At 41.0% G+C, this 18,227-nt stretch overlaps 10 protein-coding genes across 14 annotated transcripts in view; 5 read left to right on the forward strand and 5 right to left on the reverse strand.

Moving 5' to 3' along the window:
- Window positions 1-18,227, reverse strand: part of LOC108649650 (uncharacterized) — a 203,819-nt gene that overhangs the window by 68,740 nt on the left and 116,852 nt on the right. The gene's annotated exons all lie outside the window — the stretch shown is intronic.
- LOC108649661 (uncharacterized) lies at window positions 31-4,188 on the forward strand. 4 transcript variants are annotated; one of them, XM_089258570.1, is made up of 2 exons: window positions 31-218; window positions 3,690-4,188. In XM_089258570.1, the coding sequence occupies exon 2, from the start codon at window positions 3,696-3,698 to the stop codon at window positions 4,092-4,094; it is 399 nt and encodes a 132-aa protein (XP_089114696.1). In that variant the 5' UTR covers window positions 31-218; window positions 3,690-3,695; the 3' UTR covers window positions 4,095-4,188. The 4 variants fall into 4 exon arrangements, with proteins under 4 accessions (XP_089114696.1, XP_017954133.1, XP_089114695.1 ...); XM_018098644.3 differs by lacking the exon at window positions 31-218 and adding an exon at window positions 1,287-1,427; XM_089258569.1 differs by lacking the exon at window positions 31-218 and adding an exon at window positions 2,139-2,525 and having other exon boundaries at window positions 3,695-4,188.
- Window positions 1,281-3,681, forward strand: LOC108649662 (uncharacterized). Its single transcript, XM_018098646.3, has 3 exons — window positions 1,281-1,427; window positions 2,982-3,085; window positions 3,337-3,681. The coding sequence occupies exons 1-3, from the start codon at window positions 1,346-1,348 to the stop codon at window positions 3,535-3,537; spliced, it is 387 nt and encodes a 128-aa protein (XP_017954135.1). The 5' UTR covers window positions 1,281-1,345; the 3' UTR covers window positions 3,538-3,681.
- On the forward strand, window positions 4,009-6,119 carry LOC108649658 (uncharacterized). Its single transcript, XM_018098639.3, has 3 exons — window positions 4,009-4,299; window positions 5,003-5,209; window positions 5,281-6,119. The coding sequence occupies exons 1-3, from the start codon at window positions 4,197-4,199 to the stop codon at window positions 5,517-5,519; spliced, it is 549 nt and encodes a 182-aa protein (XP_017954128.1). The 5' UTR covers window positions 4,009-4,196; the 3' UTR covers window positions 5,520-6,119.
- On the reverse strand, window positions 5,694-9,619 carry LOC108649644 (uncharacterized). Its single transcript, XM_018098622.3, has 3 exons — window positions 9,257-9,619; window positions 6,644-7,906; window positions 5,694-6,477 (listed from the first exon to the last, which is right to left on the reverse strand). Exons 1-3 carry the CDS (start codon window positions 9,474-9,476, stop codon window positions 6,116-6,118), a joined length of 1,845 nt encoding a protein of 614 aa, XP_017954111.2. The 5' UTR covers window positions 9,477-9,619; the 3' UTR covers window positions 5,694-6,115.
- Window positions 10,013-11,654, reverse strand: eIF3h (eukaryotic translation initiation factor 3 subunit h). Its single transcript, XM_018098633.3, has 3 exons — window positions 11,416-11,654; window positions 10,456-11,133; window positions 10,013-10,395 (listed from the first exon to the last, which is right to left on the reverse strand). Exons 1-3 carry the CDS (start codon window positions 11,491-11,493, stop codon window positions 10,138-10,140), a joined length of 1,014 nt encoding a protein of 337 aa, XP_017954122.1. The 5' UTR covers window positions 11,494-11,654; the 3' UTR covers window positions 10,013-10,137.
- senju (UDP-galactose transporter senju) lies at window positions 11,635-13,223 on the forward strand. Its single transcript, XM_018098625.3, has 3 exons — window positions 11,635-11,868; window positions 11,925-12,042; window positions 12,100-13,223. The coding sequence occupies exons 1-3, from the start codon at window positions 11,784-11,786 to the stop codon at window positions 13,073-13,075; spliced, it is 1,179 nt and encodes a 392-aa protein (XP_017954114.1). The 5' UTR covers window positions 11,635-11,783; the 3' UTR covers window positions 13,076-13,223.
- Window positions 13,242-13,821, reverse strand: LOC108649664 (uncharacterized). 2 transcript variants are annotated; one of them, XM_018098648.2, is made up of 2 exons: window positions 13,666-13,821; window positions 13,242-13,594 (listed from the first exon to the last, which is right to left on the reverse strand). In XM_018098648.2, the coding sequence occupies exon 2, from the start codon at window positions 13,583-13,585 to the stop codon at window positions 13,322-13,324; it is 264 nt and encodes an 87-aa protein (XP_017954137.1). In that variant the 5' UTR covers window positions 13,586-13,594; window positions 13,666-13,821; the 3' UTR covers window positions 13,242-13,321. The 2 variants fall into 2 exon arrangements, with proteins under 2 accessions (XP_017954137.1, XP_089114541.1); XM_089258415.1 differs by having other exon boundaries at window positions 13,682-13,698.
- On the forward strand, window positions 14,412-15,263 carry His3.3A (Histone H3.3A). The gene is made up of 2 exons (XM_018098642.3): window positions 14,412-14,693; window positions 14,831-15,263. The coding sequence occupies exons 1-2, from the start codon at window positions 14,412-14,414 to the stop codon at window positions 14,957-14,959; spliced, it is 411 nt and encodes a 136-aa protein (XP_017954131.1). The 3' UTR covers window positions 14,960-15,263.
- Rpn11 (regulatory particle non-ATPase 11) lies at window positions 15,235-17,236 on the reverse strand. Its single transcript, XM_018098636.3, has 3 exons — window positions 17,058-17,236; window positions 16,219-16,990; window positions 15,235-15,522 (listed from the first exon to the last, which is right to left on the reverse strand). Exons 2-3 carry the CDS (start codon window positions 16,981-16,983, stop codon window positions 15,361-15,363), a joined length of 927 nt encoding a protein of 308 aa, XP_017954125.1. The 5' UTR covers window positions 16,984-16,990; window positions 17,058-17,236; the 3' UTR covers window positions 15,235-15,360.

The raw sequence follows: 18,227 nt of genomic DNA on the forward strand, positions 1-18,227 counted from the left end.
TATCGCTGCAGCTGTTAGTGGTAATAGCAGCTATCGCATATCGGCGGAGCTGTACATCTCTAGCTATTGTTATTGCAAAATATTTTTTTTTCGCCAACTATGACCGTGTTGCAAAAGTAAACATAAATTAAACATAAAATCAAATAAAAATTAAAGTGCAAAAGCGTCACACAGACAACTAAACAAATATTGTACACACAAAGTGGCATGCATATAAGGTAAGTTGCCTAAAAATATGTCGGTAAAAAAGGCGCACCTGAATGGGCGAGAAACTGGAAACAAAAGTTCAGTAAATAATCTCAAATGACATCACTGACAGCACAATTTGTTGTGCTCAACCGCCCCCTAACAGCAGTTATGTTTATGACTTTTGGGTGTATATTTATTAATATTTTGTGTGTGTGCACAAAACACGCAAAAGGACAGAATGTGAGGCAATCGAAAGGGTGCTATTGAATTGTGTGAGTTAGATGGATATTTTTAATGGTGCAATTTGGAATCCGGCTTCGGCGTAGGAGTTGTTGACCGGCACTATTTTTGGTTGACGACCAAATATATAAACCTACACTGGTGTTGCCAGCGTAATTATAGCTCATGGAGTTGTGAATTGCCAAACATGCAACTGGTCAACATATATACGTATGTATATATACGCACATGTGTGTGTGATTGTGTAGACTTATCCTTACAAGAGCGCGCTTTTACTCACTCTACAAATTAGAGATGGGCGATTATTGAAACTTATTGTTACATGAAATATTGCAATTATGTCATAAATCAAATCGAAACTGTAAAACTATAAAATAAGTAATTTGAACTGCATCGTTTTTCTTGTTTTTTCTGGGTCTTCATTTAACGTTATGATAGACTTATAGTTGTTATAATAATAATCCATAGTCGTGATTGCTTGCTTCGCTAAAAGCCAATCACGACACGCTCTCAACTCGAGTGGAGAGTTTTTATCTATCAGTTGTTCATGGCTTACGCTCATGTGAGTTAATCCAATATAGTTTACTAGCCGTTGCAGATAAAGAGAGTGTACCAGAGAGCCAGAGAGCAACGCAACGCAACGCAACGGCAGACACATTAATAACAAACAAAAGCAAACAAACAAAATACTACAGCACCAAATATAAAACTACTTCAGTACGGAAAACCTGAAAGCTTGCAAACAAAATTTAGTCGTAAGCCAGCCTTCAGTCAGCGTAGCAGTTAGCTTTCGTCGTGTAGCAATAATTATTTGATTTTTATTGTCATTCAGTTTGAACCGGTTTACAACGCAACGACCCCGCCCGCGCTAATTAATAGCTAAAGTAAATCGGTAAAAAACAAAAAAGTATACCAAATGCCGTACATTATCATACGCGGAAATCTAGCCTCCTATAGTCATAAATATCCATGGCGTGTGCTCGTCTCTGGATTGAAAGGTAAATCATCAGTATAGATTGCTCTCATTCTCTCTGCCTCTCCTTCGACTCTTCTTTCTCATTTCGCAGTTAGTTTATTAGATTTAAACAGTTGAATTTTTTTACCTATTTGTTGCCAACCAATATTTGAGGGCCAACTTAATTTGCTGAATTGCGTCTTCATTATTTATTTTTCTTTTTGTTTGCCATTCTTTCTGTCTTATTGCGCGACACAAATTATGTATATGAAGTGTGCTTCGTCACGTTTCCACAGACACACTCAGGCCCCCACACACACATACATACATACACATAGAAACACTTGTGCATAAGCTCACGCCCCCAAGTCTGGTTTAGTTTTTTTCCTTTGTATTCGGTTATTCCACTTTACACTACCAACTAATTTTTGAATGAGCTCGTCCTTGGGTGTCTGAGTGTGCTTATATATCTGCCGTTGGCAATGGGTGTCTGCTGTTGTGAGCGCTGTCCATCTTTACAGTGGCATCCTCAAGCATTAGTGCTTGCTGCACAGTCATATCGCTTCAAATGATGTGCTTTTGTTGCTTTCGCTTTTCAGCGTACTTTGTTTATTTTTGCCGTAGTGTATTGAACGGATTTATGGCCTTGTAAATAAAACATAACTGTATTAGTTTGAAGCACTACAACCCGCACAAAACGAAATTCAATTTATAATTTTGTTTACTTACTTTTTTATGTACCCTGTAGATTACGAATATTGCAGAAAGGGCATACATGTTTCCTAGTGAAGCTTTCAATTTAAGTTTTTCGGATCTCGAATTTTTCGAAGCTCTTATTTAATATTCGCATAGTTTAAAATTAATGTTTTAAGCATGCTAAATGCCAATGCTTTTTCGTTAGCAATTCAAATGAAAACAGGTTTAACACCATAACGAACATGAAGTCACAGTTAGAGTATTCGTGAATTGGCATGAGCTATTAGCACCAACTGTGCTCACCACTCTCTTGCTCTCCACTCTCTTTTGCACTCTCCCACTCGTTGCTTCCTTCGCTCTCGATTAATTGTATTTTCTGTCGCACATTCGAGCCGTCAGTTTCGTTTTGTTTCGCACTGAGTGCAGTTGAATTACGCCTTGCATGGTGAGCTAAGCACAAATACACACACACACGCGCACTCACAGATATAAATATATGTATTAAAAGAGTTTATATTTGAGAAGTATATATTTTGGAAAGTCAGTGCACCCATAGAATTTTCTTTAAACATACTGATACGTGCTAGACTTGAGTTGAAAGAAAAACGGCACTTATTCGATTGGTTCAGAGTTGTTGCTTAATTAGCACTCACACAGGCACAAAACACACACACACACACAGACAGAGCGGTGAGGCCAGCTGTTGACGTCATGCCGCTGGCGCTTTAAGCATTTTTGATTGTTGTTATTATCTTTGTTCAGCGCTTGTCATACTACCCTACTGTATAAACACCCCAATTTAAACAGTTTTAATGTACCTACGTATATAGACATACTCATATGTAGATATTCACATATATATACATATATACAACATTCTGATAAGCTTCGAATTTCTCAGCTGACGACATCGAACAGTTAAACAAGTTCTCCTGCGGCGGCTACAGCGATGAGTCCACAATCGTATATCTAGTCCATCCGTGTCGCATATTATCAGCTTTAGAGGTATAGTAAACACACGTAACGGTGAAAGCTCTGTTATCTGGATAGGAAAAAGTTAGATAAGTCATAAGCCGGAATAAGGCAGTAAAATTAATTCCTAAAAGATATATAAAAAAAAAAAAAACTCAAAATAAAAAAAAAAACGTTGAAAACTAATTTTTCAATTCTTAAATGGAGCAGTTCGTTAGTCAGAGCTTTCACTGTAACTTTTTGGTATTCAAGTTCAAAGAATAGAACAAAATTTTGTGTTGCAGATTTTGGGTTTTCGAGTTGTGGCCAGCTCATCGACAGCCGTTAAGCAGGACTATAACGAATATATGTGGACGATGCGCAAGGAGTTCGTCGAGCCTGAACCTGAATCCGAAAGCGTATCCGTAGTCCGTGAGAATCTATCCAATATAGGCAGAGAGGCGGCCAGTTTAGGCAATTATCATAAAGTCGATTCCCCAGAGTAAAGCTCTTTCCCCTCTGTGTGTGTATGTGTATGTGTGTGTAAGTGTGTGTGTGCGTGTGTATATGTGTGTAAAGAAACTATAGCAACCTCAAAAGAAAAACACTTCTGACAGCCTATCCAATAGATATATATATACATATATATATTTAAAAGCAAAGTATGACCGATAATCAGGCGGGGCCAGTGGCGAAGGAATCGACAACCAACTGCGAATGCCCACAGACGGTGCCATCGACAACATCCACTGGTGCTGCTGTACCAGCCAGTTGCCCCACCAATGTTGTGACCATACCCGTGCCCATTCTACAATCGGAGGGCAACTTCGCTTACGTCACCGTTAAGGGTTCACTGCATGATTACACCTGTACCGTGTTTGGCTTGAATCAGGCTGAGGTGCAAGCCCTGTCGAATCGTCTGTCCGTTAAGCCTTGTGTCAATGGCGTCCTAGTCGCTGTACCGCCCATGGTTATGTTGAATACTTTAGCCCAACTAAGCTATAAGGTAGTTTGTAGCTGCGGCGAAGCGGAAATCTGTTGGACAATGCAGCGCGAGGTCTAACGAAGTTGGAAAATTTGATTCGAAGCACATTAAGAAAACCTCAGTCAAAATATCGATCATCAATCAACCAATCATCAACTCATCTTTATCAAATCAAGAAATATGGATCAGCATAGCGCAGACAATTGCAAGTGCCACAAGCATACGCAGCCGGCACAGCAGACGCTCAGCGACATGGATTTCGATCGGGGCATTTGGAATGCGGGTGAGTCATTTTTCATTTTTCAAGTATTTTACACGTAATTCAGAATTCCAACTAATTTTAACTAGAGTCATATAATTCATTTCTATAAATGTCCAATTTGGATATACATACATATTTTATAAATAAGTTAGAATTATGAGCTTATTACAATCGGGTTTTGGTTTTATGTCCTCTAATAATATCCCTTCTCTCAGTTGCCAACTGGATTTTACAAAAAGTTATCATATGGACGATTCTTTCGTTGACCAGGTCTAGATGTGGCGCTCTAGAATTACCTGTTGTCTCCGTGTCCATTATCTTATCAAGTTTTTATCATTAGAGTTATCGATCAAACATTAATATCTTCTGTACACATTTCCGCTGCCTTTTTATATAGACCCATATAATGTTTTGACCAAAACTCATGATTAATTTATTAATTGTATCTCTGTTAGCATTGCAAAGTGAATTCTGATCTTGTATATCTTTCTTCATTTATGATTAATAACCCCGTAAAAAATGCCGACCAGAAAAATGATTAGTAATACTTGGTATTCCCCTTCTCTGTACTTTATATAATCCCTTCTTTATGAAATTCCCAGTATCTATTTTACCTTCCATATAAGTAGAGTTTGTCTATTATAATATTCTCTATAGTAGGAATATTGGATATTACAGGAGTTCTATATAAGTATTTAATATCCAATATCCTTCATACCCTCAGCCATCTACAACGAAGTGGATCGTGTGCGAGAGTTCATCCGGAAGGGTAAGGCGATGGCTCGTGATGATTGCGACTACACTGCCCTGCACTATGCAGCGCGGAATGGAAACGAAGAGATTTGCAAGCTGCTGTTGGAGGAGGGCAAAGCGGATGTGAATGCGGTGACAAAGGCGGGTGCCACGCCACTGCATCGAGCGGCCATGATGGGTAATATAACTCTATATATATGTTATAGACAACATACACATATATATACTAAATACGTCTCCTATTGATAGGTCATATGAACATTGTAAAGCTGCTGGCAGAGCAGCCAAAGGCGAATCTTTTGCTGCAGGATGAGTGCGGGCAGAGTGCGTTGCATCGCGCTGCTTTGCGCGGCCAATTGGAGGTGTGTCGCTACCTGTTGCAGCAGGAGCCAGCGCTGAAGCTGCTCAAGGACAAGAAGGATAAAATCGCCTTTGAGTATATCATGGAGAATGCCAACGACGATTTCAAGCTGCTGCTAAAGCCCTAAGGCCCAAGCCTGAAGATCAATGTGATTGGTGGAGTAGTCAACTTTGTAGCTCTATATATGCATAAGTGCCCCAAATTGTTATGGTAATTGTTATCATATCTTCTATAGGAATATATCTATCTTTTTATACATATATATTATATATATATATATGACAGTTAGTTCTCACATATAGTGTATGTATGGTTTTTTTTCCTGTAAGGTGTAAGCACAAAAAAGTTTGACACGAGAGAAAAAACTCAATTCATATTTTGTAATTTTCACAAATCTCTCTATATATACAAATGTGTATGTATATATATATATGCAACAATTGTAACATTTGAAAGTGTCTAAAAAGTTAATGTAAAGAGCAAAAAGTGTTTGATCGCAAATCTATATTGCGTGTGTTTCTATATATAGATGATTATTATATATATATATATATATATATATGTATGTGCCTACACACTAAAAGTAAATACCCTAAATTTTTTGCATACACTACACTAACGGGCAATTTACAAACATTACATACCTACGCTAAAACATATTCTATATATTTATAAATATAAATAACTTAAATAAATACTGCACTCTGCACAAGATGCTCGATGTTAATCCCACGATTCGACCGATCGTATTATTTGACTAGTTAAATGGGCTCCACGCATGGCCGGCACATCCGAGAACTCGCTGAGATATCGCTTCAGTGTCTGGGGCATGCACAGCTCCTCGTCGACAAGGCGCGCCAGAGTGGAGCTCTCGCCCGTTGGTGGATACTGGGCGTGGAGCTGGGAGTCGGCCTGGAGCGCTCGCAGCAGCTGTTGGCGTATCACCTGGCGGGCGAGCGACTGCAGCGACCGGGGCTGTGTGCTCAGCTGACGCAGGTTCTGGTCAAAGGCCAAGCGTGCGGGCGTGGCTCGCTGGGAGCTATCGCTCGTTTCGGTGGGCGGGGAGAACTTGAAACCAACGTGTCCTGGAAAGACGAAAACAAAGGAGCTTATAAATGGGAAACAGATTAAAATTGGGAGCTGAAACAGAACGAGGAAAAGTGGAACACATGGTAATATGAAGAACAATTCATAATATCAGGTGAACAATTCATACTCAACAGGTGAAGTACAAATGGAATTGGAACATACTTAAGAGTTCAGCGAATGCCAAGCTCTGCGGATTGTCAATGGACCGGAGCACGGTGAGAGCATGTTCAATCGAGATCTGAGAGAGATTGCAGCCCTCTCGCAGCAGCAGCTGAGCTATGTCCAGGCGCTGCAGGCTGATGGCGCGAGCCAGGGGCGTTTCGCTGTAGATGAAGCCACAGACGACTGTGGGCGCCTGGAAGCTGTACAGATCCCTGCGAGCGCTGGGCAGCTTGGCGAGAAGAACGCGCAGAATTTGACGGAAGGCAGACAGCTGCTCGATTTGCTGCACCGCGAAGAGGAGCAGGCCCACATCCTGGGCATCCGTGTAGAGCCCAAGGAGTCGCTGCTGATTGGCCTGATCCAGAAGGTATGCGAGCATCTCTGGCAGCTGCTGGTGTATGGCACGCATGATGGGCGTCAGATTATCGCTGTCCCTGACACTCAGGCTCTCGCCGTGCTGCAGCAGCAGCTCCGCCATGGCCCGGTCCTCGGCATCCGGACCGAGACAATGGTGCAGCAGATGGTGAGCCGGCAGACGTCGTGCGCCACGCTCCAGCAGAAGTTTCGCCAGCTGCCGATGCCGGCCGATGACTGCGAAATAGAGCGCCGTATATCCCTCCCTATCCTGCAGATTGACGCGTGCTCCGCGCTCGATCAGCTCCTGGGCCAACTCAAGCTGGCTGCAGGCGATGGCCAGCATCAGGGGCGTCTCGCCCTCGTCGTCCGTCTCATTGAAATTGACGTTGGTCTGGAGCAGCAGGCGAGCCGCTTCGCTGCATCGGCTCTCGATGGCCAGGTGCAGAGCCGTCTTCCCGTCGCTCAGCGTCTTCGAATTGACCAAAGCTCCATGTTGGATCAGCCGGCGAGTGACCTCCGCATTGCCGGCGCCCACGTGCAACGGCGTATATCCCTTGCTGTTGACCACGTTGATGGGCGCCTGGTGCTTGAGCAGCACGGCGACGCACTCCACGTGGCCCCAGCCGGCGGCATAGTGCAGCGGCGTCACCAGGTCCGCGTCGTAGATATGTGGATCCTGTTGACGGCAAGTGGCACAGCACTGGGTCAGGAACTCTCCAGTGTTCTCAAAGGTCTTCGCATAGTAGTGATATAATTGCGAATCCTCGCCGGCCACGCCTCCACCACCATCGCCCACGCCTCCCTCTGTATTCTCTGAGCTCCAGCTTTCGCCTTCGAACTCGTCCACCCATTCCAGCTTCTCCATACCCTCGGGCGTAATGTCCATCTCCAGCGCATCGGCATGAGCTGGAAGGGGAAGAACGAAAATAATTTTAAAATTTTTTATTTATTTGTAGTCATTAATTAGAGTTTAAGTGTATTTATAAAATAACCATATTTAACAATTAATAACAATTGTTCTAAATATTTAAATTCAAACTTTTTTAATTTTTTAAGAAGGTTAAAAAGCAAGAAAGAAATAATATTCTGGGTAAGAAATGTTTAAAGCTACCCAATTAATTAATTTATTCCACAAAAATATATATTATTTCAACAAATATTTTTCAGGAAATTATTAATATTTAATTTAATTAATATTAATTTAATAATTATTAATCATAATATATAAATAATCAAATTACTCGATAAACCGTTTTCTATTTATAATTCTTAAGTTATTCTATTTCGAGAGTTAAAATGTTTTTGGCCTTTGTAATTACCAACAAAAGTTTTCTTTATTGTTATATTAAAAAATATATAATTTATATAAACAATTGAAACTTTGAACAGATCTTGTATACGTTATTTCAGTATATATATTTTTCAATTGTAGTTCTCTCACCTTGTACCTCACGTGAACGATCGTGCGACTACCTGAGCGCCTACTAAAAGTCAAAAGAAAATCGAGATGGCCAAACAAGTGCATTTTTCATTACGTTTTCAGCTGACTTATCTTCAGTGAGCTACACCTTCAGCCGGTTCTCTCTGACCTCAAAGACCCCTCTCTCTGACTATTCCCCCATTCTAGATAATTTTTGTTGTTCTTTTTTATGTTTCTCTTTTTTTTTTTCAGTTTCCAAAATGCATTTGGGTCACTGACATTGGCTGCACTGCAAGAAAATTATAGGTGTGATTGGGAAATACAAAATTTTACAATACTTTTAAAATTCAGGCAACATCCAGAATATTTTCAAATCTATTTTCAATTACTTTCAATGAAATATTTATTTTTTCTCTCTGAGTAAATATATTATTCAGGCCGCCGTATCAGCAACTGCTCTTATCATCTCAAGTTTGGATAACCCACATAATCCAGCCAGTTATGATATTATCTCGTTTCAAAATAGATTTTGAATACTAGAAATTTTTGTATATTTTTTCTTTAAACAGTCTTAATTAAAAGAATAGAAATTAATTAACGAATAAAATATATAAATATATTTACATATATAAATATTAAAGATTTTTAGGAAAATGGAAAATATTCGTATGGCCAAAAACAAAATATAACGAATGATGTGAAATGTATAAAAACATGCCGACAACGAATTTAGGAAATGGGAAAACAAGTTTGGCGAACTACCCCTTAATTGATTTTCTGCGACCAGCTGTTGCCCGTGAATGCCCAAAGGCTTTGTGTCTGCAGCTTGAACTTACCTTGTTGATAGACATTGAGTTGTGGTTCCTCGCAGGATTGGACGAGCAGCTCGAGAAGCTCGGCATCACCCAGTAGGGCGGCAGTGCCCACAGCGGTGCGCCCACATGTGGGCGAGACGTAGGTGGCCTGGGCGCCCTCCAGGATGCAATCCAGGGCCTGGCCAAAGTCGCCGCTGTGGACGGCGCTCATCAAACGCTCGTTGAGATCGTAGGAAAGCATCTTATCATTTGTCCAGAGAAATAGAAAGCAACCCAATAAAAACGGTTGCAAGTGGTAAATAGATATAAAATATAATGTGGAAACACTGCACGGAAAAGCAGACGAAAGGCGACTGAACAGAAATAACGGGGCAGACCACAGAGCTGACCAGCAAAAAAAAAACTACCACCGCCAAGCATAAAGAGCATGATGGAGAGCCAAAAACAACTGTGCATTTACAATCAACCAATCAGAACAAAGAGTGAGCTAAATGAAGAGAGTAAAACATTAGAGATGGCACTTCGTCCAGCTGGCGGGTATACAGTAATATCAAATAGTGATTTTGGTTTTTTTTCTGTTTGTAAACTACAATAATATTATGAATGTATTGCATCCATTCTTCTCGATAATCGAAGCACTAGACTTTATCTTTTAGATGTAGATTCCAAAAAGTTTTTTTTTCAGCTTTTTAAATGTTGTTGATCTGGCCTTTTCACAGCTATAAAAGCCGCCAGCTAAAAGTCGCAGCAAAGAGAGCATTACATATAAAGAGAGCATTTCGTATGTGACATAAAGAGTTCGCTCAGCTGTGCCTTGTATTTACACACAGCTGCAAATTGTTTGGGATTTATTGTTTGTTGCCGCTATACAGACAAAGACTCGATTTGTAACATAAACTAAACTATTTGATCTCCTTGGTTTCCTTGGCGTTCTGCAGCGATTCGGTGATGAAAAGTTTAGCAAGCGATTGAGAGCAAAATTGTGCAATATGCTGGGCATGCGTATTGATTTGACCAGAGGTAATCGTGGCCGTTAACCTGGCCGGCACAGGCAGGGGTCGGAATTGTTTGATGACCTCCTCCTCAGACACTGTGGGCTCGCCCTTTGAAGTGCGCACAGCATTCTCAGCAGCCAACTTAGCCAGAGCACGATGTTTTTCCTGCAGAATGAGAAAGAAAGCTTAATACAAGCTAATAGACTGTGAAAAGCAACCGCTTACCGTGTCCTGTTTGAAGACCACCTGCTGGTACTTATTGTAGCGCACAGCTTCCTGGTAGAGTTCGTCCACGCGTTCGATCAGGCTGCGCATGTGATTCTCCAGCACTGAGGCGGTGCCCAGGTCCAGGAAGTTGTGTCCCTTGTCTTCCGGCAGCAGCTCATTCAGTTCGCTCATCATAATGTTGGTCAACGGCGAGTTCTTGATGACAATTGGTATCTCGGCGAAGAGACTCTCGTAGCCCACTTTCAGGGTGCGGAATGCCTCGGGTGTGAAGTCGCCATCCTTATACATTTGTATGGCCTGCGGTGTCAGACGATAGGCCTTCAAGCAGAGGAAGCCACGCGAAGACTTCTGTGTGTCGTAGACAACCACGACAGATTCCTCGATGCTGGTCTGGTAGTGATACTGCGATTCGAGCAGGGCCAGAGACAGGCTGTTGCCCACATCGGAGCTCTGATACCAGCCCACATGCAAGTGATCGACATTGACGCGGCGCAGACGACGCATCACAGTCAGCTGATACATCTCCTCGTCCATGGTCTCGTCTCCGCTCTTGGGAAAGGGAAAGCAGTTCGTGATTTCCAGGCACTTGTCCACAACCAGGCCAAGAAGGGCGCCCTGGGCCAAATCCATATTGCTCGACTCCTCATGGCAATGCTTAATCATTTTCATTACGGCCTAAAAAGAGGACATGTTTAATTATATTTAAAAGATTTAAATTGTAAAGTCATTGGAAATTAAGGCGGCGCTCTCTTTCTCTCCATTGTCTGCAAATTGCAACCGATGCGGCAGCATTCGCTCTCTCAACCTATGGCAGTCTCTCTTTCACACACATATTCACGCACACAAACAAATAGCAGGCGCAGCGCGTGGCACTGCCATGACTTTTTCACGCCTTTCTACTGCACTGATCTTGGGCCGTGCACGTGCCACGTTCAGTTTACGCTATATTTAACTTACCAGACCATCGCATTGCACGTAATTGATGGTATTTTCTGAATCCTCATTGCGAGCATGACGACCACCGCGGTTTGCCATTTTGACGACGACGAAGAAGAAAAGGCTTGAAGTTGGCTGCACACGCACACACACTGAGAGAAGACCAAAGTTGTACAATGCCCGACTATATCGAGCAATTTTGCAGCACTGTCGCCGAACAGCTGTTTAGCCGACTATGATAGCAATATAAATAGAAAGAAAAAAAATAGTTTATCTCAAAATAGTCAAAGAAAATTAAATTGTTAGCGTGTCAAACTCCAAAAGCAAACGAGCAAAACAGAGTTGCATGAGCTGAACAACAGAAACAGTCTTCAGCAGCAGCTCCCAAGATGACGACGAATTGGCGTGAATTATTTCCCACAAAATTGACCTTTATTATATTTCTGCTGTATATGTCATTATTTATTGGTCAAGGTGAGTGCATATCTTGAGTTGCAAATTATTATAATTATTACAATATCATCTCGTAGGCATTTTTGTGACGGCATCGCAGGACTCGAATAATTCTTATAGCTATAATACCGTGACGGTGGTGCTACTGACGGAAGTTTTTAAGCTAATTGTTTCGACATCCCTCTATTGCAAAGAGTAAGTGTGGAATATATTTCTGAGTAATTTACTAATTGATTTTTTATGCTTCCATAGCAAGAGTCTCCGGTCGCTGGTACGTGATGTGCACAAAGATCGAAGTGTTTTGGGACTCTATATGGTGCCAGCGCTTCTCTACTGTTTATACAATAATTTAGCTTTTGTGAATCTCGCGACATTTGATCCGACTACGTATTACCTTTTGCTCCAATTACGAGTGGTTGTCACTGGTATACTGTTCCAAATCATATTCAAGAAGTATCTGTCGCAACGACAGTGGATATCATTAATCCTACTAACGCTCGGCTGCATGCTAAAGCAAGTGGATTTGAATAGGTTCTACAATGATGCAAATGACGATAGCGAAGCGGCTGCCCTGCAGGGTGCGAGTGCTGTGAATGCCACGCAAACGAACTCCAAGGCAAATGGCAAAAATATGGCAGGCTTCGACCTTAGCATAAACGCCATCTTCATCCTAGCCCAAACGATCTGCTCCTGCCTCGCCGGCGTCTACAACGAATACCTTCTGAAGGACAAAGGCGCAGATGTCAACATTTTCGTGCAGAATATATTTATGTACATGGACTCAATCGTTTGTAATGCATTGATACTGCTGTTCAGAGGCGAATTGCTGGACGCATTCAGTGCGAAAAACCTGAGCAGCATTGCGCGATTCGGTGTAATAATTATTATTATCAACAATGCTGCTATAGGCATTGTGACAAGTTTCTTTTTGAAGTATATGAACTCAATACTTAAGACATTTGCCAGCGCTCTGGAGCTGATGTTTACGGCTGTGCTCTGCTATTTCCTGTTCGCAATTCCCATCTATATGAATACCGCATTGGCAATAGCCGTCGTATCATATGCAATTTATTTGTATACTCAAAGTCCCGTTGTTAATCTCGGCAAGGTGCGTCCCTTATCGAATTTAAGTGACGCCACCTCTCAATCAAAGACTAAAGAGAAGGAAGACAGCCACAGGCTGCTGGACGAGCAAATCGACACCGACTTGGAAATGGATATCGTTTAATTATGTAAATGTAGATATTAATTTAAAATTTAAGCCACTGTATATACATATTTGTGTATTTTTTTCTGAAAAATTGAGTAAGAGGAACGTGCAATCTGTTTCTTGTATATAGTATTTCCGTTCTAGATAATATTCTTACTTTAATACAGCTAAAGAGTAGAATCGCTTTACTAAAAAATAATAATAAGCATTTATCACATTTTTATTTCCTTTCTTGTTTTTTACATCATAATATTTGGCTTTCCGTTATTCAGAACGTGGCGGTGATTTACGTACTTGAAACGCCTTTTGTAATAATTCGTATTCATGGAATTTTTTGTAATCGGCGCACTCTTCCAGATGCTGTTCCATGAGGTCCGCTTTTATGCGATGCGTCGCATTATATTTGCAAATCTCTAATGGGGGTCCTTTGTAGTTGCGCGCACATTTTATTATGTGGACGGGCATTCTAAAGAGCAATATGCGATGCGAGCTATCATATGGACAAATTCCATATTGTGAATCACCCATTTTGATTCGCTATAATTTAAAATAGAAAGTTTAAATACATATATGTATAAAATTTACAATGACATTTAAAATTGCCTTACCAAAAATTGAAACTACCGCTACTTTGTATATAGAGATGGCTTTTGATGTTGAACGCAATATCGTCAGTGTGTTGTCTGGTTAGTGGTGATTGTTAGTCATGATATCGATAGTAGGGATGAGATATAATTGAGTAAATCACGATTGTGCCAATATTAAAGCCAGGTACAGCCAGCCGCACATATCAGAATATTTTAATGACGTCATCAGCGATGAGTCACGTACACAACTAATGACAATTATAAGACATGTTACACCAACAATTGAAATAGCAAATACTGGTAAACAGTTCTTACTGCTCTAAAGGTGTCATAAAACTATTGTGCAACCATTTCATCGTCAATCTTTTAATTTGAAAACTTTCAATCTAAAATTTCAAAGCCGCGCTGGCAGGGGCTAAGACTGGACTACTAAATTTGAGCTTATATGTATCTGATTATATGATTATATTTAATATTATTAGGTAATAACTATTTTCTATATATGGACATTTCGACATGAATATTGAATACTCCGAATGGTATACGAATATACGCTTAGATAATTACGATAGTTTTCTAATTCAAGATTCCATCACTATCGATACTCCTCGAATAACGAAAATAATCCAGCAGTATCGACTCCGCCCGACCCCTTCACCTTTCATTCATTGAAAAGTTTTCGTACAGTTCGGACGTCGTTTTACCCGTGAGAAAAAGTGCTCAACCGATCAACCTAGTGAAAAAAAAGGAATTTTCCACTTCGAATAATGGCACGTACTAAGCAAACAGCTCGCAAATCGACGGGTGGAAAAGCGCCCCGCAAACAATTGGCCACCAAGGCGGCCCGCAAATCGGCCCCATCCACTGGCGGTGTTAAGAAGCCTCATCGCTATCGCCCTGGTACCGTGGCATTGAGAGAAATTCGTCGCTACCAAAAGTCCACAGAGCTGCTCATCCGCAAGTTGCCGTTCCAGCGCTTAGTGCGTGAAATTGCTCAAGATTTCAAGACCGATTTGCGTTTCCAGTCGGCAGCTATCGGCGCATTGCAGGTAAATTGGCGGGAAGTAGCAAAAAAAAAGTATTGTGTCTGCAAATGTGGGAGTGCGGAGTGGGGGGTGTTGCATAGAGTGTGGGCCCAATTTAGTGCCATAATGTAATGAGTATTTCGAACACTTTACCATTGCAGGAAGCATCCGAAGCCTATTTGGTTGGCCTGTTCGAGGACACCAATTTGTGCGCTATTCATGCCAAGCGTGTCACCATCATGCCCAAGGACATTCAGTTGGCCAGACGCATCCGTGGCGAGCGCGCCTAAATGCCATGTCCGCCATCTTTAATTAGAAAAGCGGCGCAGTTGCTGTCGCTGTTAACAACAACAGCAACAAAGACAACGTCGGCGGCGCAGCCAAACGCAGCAGCAGCTGCTGCTGTTTACAAACAACAACAAAAACATGAACGTCGGCGTCGCAGCTGCTGCGTCTGCTTAGTCTTAAGTTTCATAAGATTTATTATACTTAAAATATAAGTAATTCATAATTCGTAATTTGTCGCAAAAATTTATGCAAAATTTGTCGCTCCAATAAAAATACATTTATTTGTTTTCTGTGTAAAACTTAAAAGCAGTTTTTCTTTTAATTTATTTTACTCGAGTTTTCTGAATGGGTATGATTTATATTTGAGGGTTGTTTTTATGCTCTAGAACAGCAAATGCAATTTTTATTTAAAGACAATGGTGTCCAACATAGCTCCTAAGCACTGTACAATATTGTTTTGCATGACCTTATCCACTTTCTCCTCCAAATGCCGTTTCGGGTCCTGTTTTCCCACATTCTTAATCGCCAGCTGCTCGGGCGTCATTTTCTCTTCGTCCTCGAGAGACTGCAAAGAGGGGGAAAATTCGAGAATGAGAAAATTAGATATATTGCAATTATATTATAGACGCAGTTGATGTTTCTATAAAAATTTCAACATTTTTCCTTTACAACTATCCATTTTTATAAAAATGATCTAAATACTCTATTATACATTTTAATCAATAGGATATAATATACATATACATATGTATGTATGTATGATATATTTATGTATAATATATGATAAGGAAGCAGATAATGGTTAATATACTATTAACCATACTGATAGCATTTATGACGGTTTGAAGATAAGTTAAATATTTTTGAGTGTACAGGATCAAAATGATCGAAAGGTAACCTAAAAATTAATTATACAGACTAAGTCTAATATCATTTCATAGCTTTGATTGATGTAGAAGAAAATCCATTTGTTAGAGCGAGACAGCATGCAAGTCAAATCAAAAATAAAAAAGCAACAATTACTGGTTCGCTTTTGGGTGCAACAATAAAAAAACTAGTTCAGAGGAACAACTTTCAGAACTTTTGTGACTTTCAAAGGGCTGCAGTGAACATTTGTTGTTGCGTCAAGAGTTGCCACCTGACAAAAATAAAACAAACGTGCAAAGCTGCCAACAATATGTGCAATTTTGAAAGAGTATGCAAAATTCACTATGCAAATATACAAATTGTTTATAATTGTTAAACAAATTTTGAAGCTCACCTTATTATAGTTCTTGGCCAAATCAAGCATTTCGGCGACTGTATCCTCATTAATGGAGCAGTGCTCATTGTAGTCGGCCAGTGTGAGACCATCTTTCCAGGACTTTTTGTGCAAGTTCAAGAGCATTTTCTGTTCCAGCTCGTTTTTGCGATAGTTAATGCTGATGGAATAATAATGACGATTCAGGCCATGGATCAGTGCCTGCACCGACGGTTTCTGCAAATGGCCCAAATTCGAGGTGGTCTGCCTGGGCTCCTGTCCGAGCACCAACATATTCGGGTTGATCAGGCGGAAGGCATCGATGACCACTTTACCCTTGACCGATTGTATGGGATCGACGACAACGGCCACGGCGCGCTCGGACAGCGCCTCGAAGGATTGCTGGGTGTTGATATCCACGCCGGACAACCAGCATCCGAAGCCCGGATGCGAATGGTACCAGCCGACAACCATTTCTGGTCGGCCTGTTTGCTTCAACATGTCCAACATCTTGGCCTGAAACACGGGATCAACGGCCTCCACACTGACTCCCGTGCCCGTTTGTGGCATAGCGAACACGTCGATAACCTGCACCGTGTAATCGTCGACAAACTCGCCCAGCATCAAGCCCATCACTTCCATGGGCACTCCAGCGCGACCGTGCTTGAGCATCTTCAAGAGCGCCAGAGATGATATGTACACCTGCTCGGCGGTGTCCACGACGGGCGCATCTGTTGGGGGTGCAGCCTGTGGCATAGCGCCGCCTAAACGTAGCAAACGATCCATGATTCAACTGCAAAATAAATCATTTAGCTGTGAGTAGGACGAAGGAAAGAAACTCTATAAGTGGCCTCACTTACGCTGTGGGTATTTTAATAACGGGTGTTTGTGAACTTTTTGTTTTTAAAGTAGAATTTTGCTGGCAGCAACAACAAACACAAAGCAGCTCTTGATTTTGCTTTTCGTCTTTTTGACAGTCAGCGTCGGCAAAGTGCAAGTAATACTTGGCCTATCGATAACTGTGCTCAGAGCAACACTGTCCCAACAGCTGACTGAGTGACCAGCTGCATTTATCGAATACGATAGCGATATTTAACTGAAATGTGGATAAACTTGAGTAAATTTTAAATAAGCGTAATAAAACTCAAAGCTCGTATAAATCTAAAGAATAAGTGTATATTGTGTTATAGTTTAACTCTTTGGCATTGCATTTAGAAAGAGAGCCACTTCATGCACTCCTTTGGATAGCTGCAATGCGTTCCGCTTGGACGGACGTTAGTTATGGCGCCAACTTCTTTGTCAGCCCATAAAAACTGTAAATGCCATGTGAAACAGCTTAATGGGGTAAGTGAAAAAACCCATTGTACTTTAGGTCAATTAATTAGCAATTGCCTTTCACCTAGTTTAACATTTTAAAATGCCATCCGTTGGGCTCGTCGCTCAACTCGCTCGATTGCAACACACTTCTACCATTAGCTACTCCATTTTCTGTCTCGCTCTAGCTGGGGCATCAGCCGCCACCGGCACAGCCGCAGCGGCAGCTTGAAACTGTTTTCCATCTTCAACAAAAGCATTTTCCACATTTTCAGTTGCACTTTGTCGTTCGCAACACGCGTTGCTCTTCGCTCAATCGCAGACTTTGTTTTCTTCTCTTTATGGTTATTGTTTTTGTTTTGCTTTTTGCCATTAACAATTAGTTTAATTAAGCACGCTAAGTGCTTGGAAAATCGTTTGTGCAATATTGCCAAATCAACGTAAAACGAGGTAAATAATATACATAAATAGCCATACGCGTTGAAATTATTTACACTTTTCGCTGAGGCCGTCAATTTGCTCGATTGTCTCTTATCAGAAGCAACAACAAAATTGTTATTTTGATAAAGCTACGTGGGAGAGTGAGAGAGAAGAGGAGAGAGCGAGTACTGCGAGTGTGAGTGCTATTAGTATGCAGTATCTATTTCATTTTCGTTTTCCTTTATTTCAAATTTATAAATAAATATTTTACTTTTTATTTGTAAAATATACTTTTT

This window comes from Drosophila navojoa, chromosome 3, assembly GCF_054131105.1.
Source record: "Drosophila navojoa isolate 15081-1374.11 chromosome 3, UAZ_NAV_1.0, whole genome shotgun sequence".
NCBI classification, from domain to species: Eukaryota; Metazoa; Arthropoda; class Insecta; order Diptera; family Drosophilidae; genus Drosophila; species Drosophila navojoa.